Below are 6068 nucleotides of genomic sequence, written 5' to 3' on the forward strand. Positions count from 1 at the left end.
CTGTATGAACCGTGATTTGAAAAAGTTTCACACCCCCATATAATGTGGAACACACAATATTTCTACACATACTTTGCCATTACATAATTATTTTTCAGCCTTTCAGTCGGCTATCAGTAGGCTACTGAAATCCACCAGCTGGTCATTTCTGTCTTAGAATATTCTTAAATATATATTTCCTGCTCTCCTCAAAGATATAGCGACGAATGACTGAGAAAAATAGCTGAAATTTCTAGATGCCACCAGTTCACCTCATCCAAACTAACTCCATGTTCAAAGGCTTTTAGCGTCGAGCACAGACATGTTCGGAGGGAGGACGCGTAGGCTATAATAATGAACCGAATCTACCTCCCCCCGTTCTGCTTTGTCCTCCTCAGCCTTTGTCAGCTGTGGTTTTGAGGGAAGGGGATGAATATTCGCATAGGTTAATCTGGGACCGACTGGCACACCTCTTTTCAGTCGTCTTCTCGCGTCGAACGAACGAAATATCAGTTCGGCGTTTAGTCACAGAGAGATGTCTGAGGATGCGCTTCAATACCTTATTCATCCGTTGTCTCGCCACGGAGCCCTCCTGTGAATGTTTTACCCCGAGTATGAATGGAGCTGCTTGAGGAAATACGACCTTTTCATCAGTTTTAGGGAATTAAGAACCCACTCGCCATCTGAACACATGAATAAAAGCGATAAAACGTCTATGACGGGCGTTACGGGACGACTAGGCAAAACCATCGCGGTATATGGTGATATTTTTACAATTTCCGTCATGTTGTCATACAGCTTTATATGAGGCAAGTATATCGAAGTATTTATTTCACTTTGTTTTCGACCATATTAGGTGTTTGAAATGTTCGTGCTGGAATAAGGGAGAAGTTGGTCACCGTTTGATATAGTCTAAATTTTTTTCTTATTTTTTTTTATTTCCAACTGAAAACCGAGTTGTGTTGCACTGCGGTAAATCAGAGCTCGACGCGCGCGGTCGTCGAAGGCTGCCTTTCAAACCTATCATAAAAAGCATTCATATAGTATTGTGGGAGATTGCAATTAATGCATCTATCTCTCTACAGGTGCCTGAACCGGTGCCAGTTTCTGAAAAGAATTGATTTTGTAACCTGTCTGCATTCTAGATGCTGGTTTGCATGAGCCTTGGCTGATTTCCCCAAGGGAAAAACTAAATACCTCAGGCTTGTGAAAAAGCCTTTAGAAAGCACTTTAGTTGTAGGGGTTTGGCTGCATTAAAACCTGAAGTAGTTTTATCAAAGTGTCATACTGCAATAAAACGATTAAAAGACATATTAAGGCTTGCATTGTGAAGCATAGTGCAGAATGCAATATTATATTTGCTAGAGGTTTAGAAAGAAACTTATTTAAATTAGTCATTCACACTTGAAGTTTCAATGTGCTCTTAATACTGATGCATTATAAATCACATTTTAAAAGATGAGTTCCTTTAATTCAGACCTGGTTTAAAATGTAATCAAATGTTATATCTATTTTAAAATCTCTTCATGTCTTATTTTATTTTTGAACTAACTCTGAGATCCCCCCCCCCCCCCCCAGCTGTGTCTTTGTTGATAGGAACAAATCGGACTGCATCATCTAAATGAATTTACCCAGCCATGCAATGTTCCTGGAAGGCTGTGATTCTGCTTGCATTGGTGTCCATAGCGATCCAATACACAGCGATCAGGACTTTCACAGCTAAGCCTTTTCATATGTGCTCCGTTCCCAACCCTTTGAACTGTGGCTTGGGGCAGGATGTGGAGTCCTTCGATCGGATGTGTGATGAGTACCCATATTTTAATTACAATTCCTCCAGGAAGACTCACATCCTCATCTTGGCGACCACCCGAAGCGGCTCCTCTTTCGTTGGACAGTTGTTCAACCAGCACTCAGATGTGTTCTATCTCTTTGAACCACTCTATCATGTCCAAACGACCTTTATCCCTCACCTATCTCACAGCAGATATGCTGCTGAGCGCAGAGTGATGCTGGGAGCCAGTCGTGACCTTCTTAGGAGCTTGTACAACTGCGACTTGTATTTCTTAGAGAGCTACATCAAGCCACAGCCGGCAAACCATACCACGGATAAACTGTTTCGACGAGGAGCCAGCAAAGCCCTCTGCTCCATGCCGGTCTGTGATGCTTTCAGCCCCAGTGATGGCAATATAGAAGAGGGCGATTGTGTTCGAAAGTGTGCCTCCCTTAACTTGACCCTCGCCACCGAATCATGTCGGGAAAGGCGCCACATGGCCATTAAAACAGTGCGTATTCCAGAAGTCAGTGATCTTAAGGCACTGATCGAGGACCCTCGGATTAATCTGAAAGTTATCCAGCTGGTGAGGGACCCGCGTGGGATTTTATCTTCTCGGATTGAAACCTTTCGGGACACATACCGCCTATGGCGGATCTGGAGAGCCACAGGTCGTAAACCGTACAACTTGGACTTGACTCAGCTCACGACAGTGTGCGATGACTTTCTGAACTCGGTGTCCACCGGCTTGAGCCGACCGCCGTGGCTTCGTGGACGGTACATGCTGGTGAGATACGAGGACCTGGCCAGGAATCCACTCCAAAAAACCAAGGAGGTTTATGAATTCCTTGGCCTTTCTTTGGAAAAAAGTGTGGTGGACTGGATACATAACAACACAAGAGGCAATAACGACGTGTCAGCAAAGCATAAGTACGGCACATTGAGGGACTCAGCGGCCAATGCTGAGAGCTGGAGGTTGAAATTGTCTCATGACATAGTTGATTACACACAAACTGTTTGTCAGCACATTTTAGACGAGCTCGGCTACAAAGCTGTCAACTCCCCCGAGGAGCTGAAAAACATGTCGCTTTCGCTCATTGAGGACAAAACCTTCATACCTTTTTTGTAACAAAGCTAATCATGTGCTCGCACAACTATTTTTCTACATTTATATTCTTGCCTTAATGTGATTGACATTTGCACTATGAACTTCTTTTTACTTTCGGAGACTCCCTCGCAGTAACCCCATGATTTTCGGAACAGCACAAGAACCAAAACACTTAGCTGTGAAGAGATCTCAACTTCACCTTGATTGCAGTGATTGCTTTGTTCATTATTTATATATTCGAGCAGAGCAACACACTATTGACATAGAAATTCTGTATGCTGGTCATTGATTTGACAACAGTGAATGTGAATATTTTTGTCGGTCAAAGAGCTCAGACTATTCTCAAGAAATCTTTAATGTGGGATTGAAATGCTGTCATGTATGATAACAGCGTGCAATAAAATCGTGAATGTCACAGTCAGACTATTTCTCAGGTTGTTTCTCCGTGTAAAGTCTTGTCTGCCATAGAGTTTTGGGGATTTAAGCTTGTGTTTGGTTCGCTTTTAGAATGCATAATGCATCGGTGCTGTATCCGGGTAAAAAAGCTAATCTAAAGTACACTCATGCACTTCAGTCTGCTTGCTTTGGGTGGTTATGATTTAAATAAATATGAAATAAGTTGTAAAATTCAATCAATTGTTATGACATCACAATGATATGTTTTTTTTTTTTTTTGCGAAATGCCATGATGATTCTTCAGAGAAATCCAATGCAATCCAGTGTATTAAGGTTTGGAGTGGACAGTTTGGTAGTTTAATGTAATTTAGAGATTCATGCATGAAATTATTCATTCTTTAGTGGCTGTCCTAGTCATCATATCACTACTTTTCATTGATTCAGTGGACACAGATTTGTATTTAGATCATGGAACATTGTTTGGCTCAATGTATGTGAAAGAGAATTTTGCTATTTTTGAAATCTTAATAAATGTAGAGAAGCATAAACAAGATGTAATCACTGGCAAAACCGCTTTTTTCAGATATAGATGAAAATCAAATGTTTTCAGCTTAACAGAAAATTGTGTGCATGCTTCTTGTTTGGCTTTTAACAATGGCCTTAATTTGTTTCAATCCTTCATGGATTTTACATAATCTAGACAATCTGGATTCACATTTAGGTTGTTAAACCAGAATTAAAAAAAAAAATCTCAACGGCTAACCCTTATTCCATTTTAATGGGGAATATTAATGGTTCAATCTTCAATTTAAGATTAATGTCAGCAGCATTAGAGAGTATGAAGAGGGTGCGAGGATGAATTATCTTTCCTTCCACAAGACTGGAATCATCAGATATACATTCTCCACAGTTATGTACCATAATAGACATTGCTATCTTAATCACATACAAGGTCCCATTGTATAGACTTCCCATGTTCCCTTGATTTTCAAGATATTCAGGAGAAATAGCCCCCCCTTGTGGTGTGAAAATTTGCTTTTTTTATGTGTGAGACTGATCAATATAGTGATTACAATAAACAGTACATTGCAGGACAAAACAGGATATAAACGTACAATGATAACTATGATAGTACAATAAGGTGCATATAAACTTATATAATAACAGCACTTATGTGTTCAGTGAACTAATCTAACGTCTTCAAGTGGAACTACTTCAGGAACTAATGATTGTGCACTAAAGTCATGTCTTGAGATGGTGGAAGTGCTAGTTAATCAGCCTTGATGTTTACAAAGCAGCAGAAAAGAATGAACCTAATGAACAGTAGTGTGATTTATCAATTATGCAAGCTTTAAATAATGTCATGGAAAATCTGTGCACAAGCTTAGCTGAGCTTTACAGTTTATTATGGACAATTATTACTACCTAGCTTATAATATCCAGTATTGCAATAAATATAGCCATAACAGACACACTAAGTTGAATCCGTGACCTAGTGGTAGAGTCTAGGCTCTGACATATGATTCTGTAGTGCTAATGCAGGCAACGAGTTCCAATCTGATTTGTGTCATTTGCCAATCCCATTTTCTCTCATTATTTCCAATCACCTCTCGACTATCCCTGTCAATAAAAGTGACAAAAACGATCTGTAATTCAGGAAAATCTGAAAATTGGCTGAGAGTTTTTCAAGGCACTCTCTTGGCAGGTGGCTTATTCTGTGACCTGAGGTTTGAAAGCATCACACGTTTCTATCCACATTTAAACCATTTGTTTGGCGAACTTCAACATTTTTTTACATTAACCCCATCAAAATGCACAACTAAATGGATCTTTGAGTCATCTCACATCACCCTTTGCCAAAAAGCCACCAATAATTTGGCTGCAACACTGGAGAGATCAGCTAAAAAAAAAATATGCTAGCTAGAAACCAAAGTTTAAAAACAAGGGTGTTAGTGATACTTCAAGGCCGATGGTGTAAATTACCCACTTACATTTGTTTTGCACATCCAATAGTCTGTATTATGCTGAGGAAGCTTATTTTCTTAAACATACAGTGATGGGAGCAAATCCTTGAGAAAATGTGATGAATAAAAAATGGCCTCAGAGATGTTTAATGGTACAACTTCCCCCGCTCATCAAGAGTCTCCTGCCCCCAAACGCCAAGAAGCTGATTCTGGTTTTTCGAGATTATATAGGCTATACATGAATGGCAGCAATGCAGAGTTTTTTTGTTAGGCCTACTCTCTTGCTATGTTCATTACGACGTCCAACGTAGCCAACATATGACGTGGCATAAATGTTTTACAACTGTAAATTTGTGTTTATAAATAACATTTATAAAGTTATTGATAATATTCAAAGTCGAGGCTGGTTTATCTGCTTAGCCGGTGTTTTGATGATTTGTGCTAACGTTACAGTTAGCTCCCATTAAAAGAGACAAGTAGCACAAATCGATAGCGAAAAATGCTAGCTATCAGATTGTGCTACCAGCATCTTATTCATGTAGTTTGAGGCTTTTTTTTTTTTAATGTCCATACCTATCCCTAGCCTAAACATTCCCGTCCATGTACCCTTACACAATTATTTTCCCATCTACACCATCAACTTCATCCTCAACATCAACAGATGCATCACTTCTCAGTGCTGATGTTTCCTCTATATAGCACAAGGTACCACAAGCTCTATAAATATAGCTGATATCCTGCACAGCCCAGAGTTTAAACTGATAAGTGTGTGCTGTCATATTATTAGAAAAAAAAACAGTGCAAATCAATATTGAATTCCCACTAAACTATTTTTTCAAGCAGTATTTGC

General features: G+C 39.6%; 1 protein-coding gene across 1 annotated transcript; it reads left to right on the forward strand.

The window, feature by feature from the left end:
* The first annotated feature begins 239 nt into the window (after nucleotides 1-239).
* On the forward strand, nucleotides 240-3279 carry LOC127946787 (carbohydrate sulfotransferase 1-like). Its single transcript, XM_052543547.1, has 2 exons — nucleotides 240-788; nucleotides 1558-3279. The coding sequence occupies exon 2, from the start codon at nucleotides 1617-1619 to the stop codon at nucleotides 2877-2879; it is 1263 nt and encodes a 420-aa protein (XP_052399507.1). The 5' UTR covers nucleotides 240-788; nucleotides 1558-1616; the 3' UTR covers nucleotides 2880-3279.
* Nucleotides 3280-6068: the final 2789 nt, after the last annotated feature.

Source organism: Carassius gibelio, chromosome A25 (genome assembly GCF_023724105.1).
Source record: "Carassius gibelio isolate Cgi1373 ecotype wild population from Czech Republic chromosome A25, carGib1.2-hapl.c, whole genome shotgun sequence".
NCBI classification, from domain to species: domain Eukaryota; kingdom Metazoa; phylum Chordata; class Actinopteri; order Cypriniformes; family Cyprinidae; genus Carassius; species Carassius gibelio.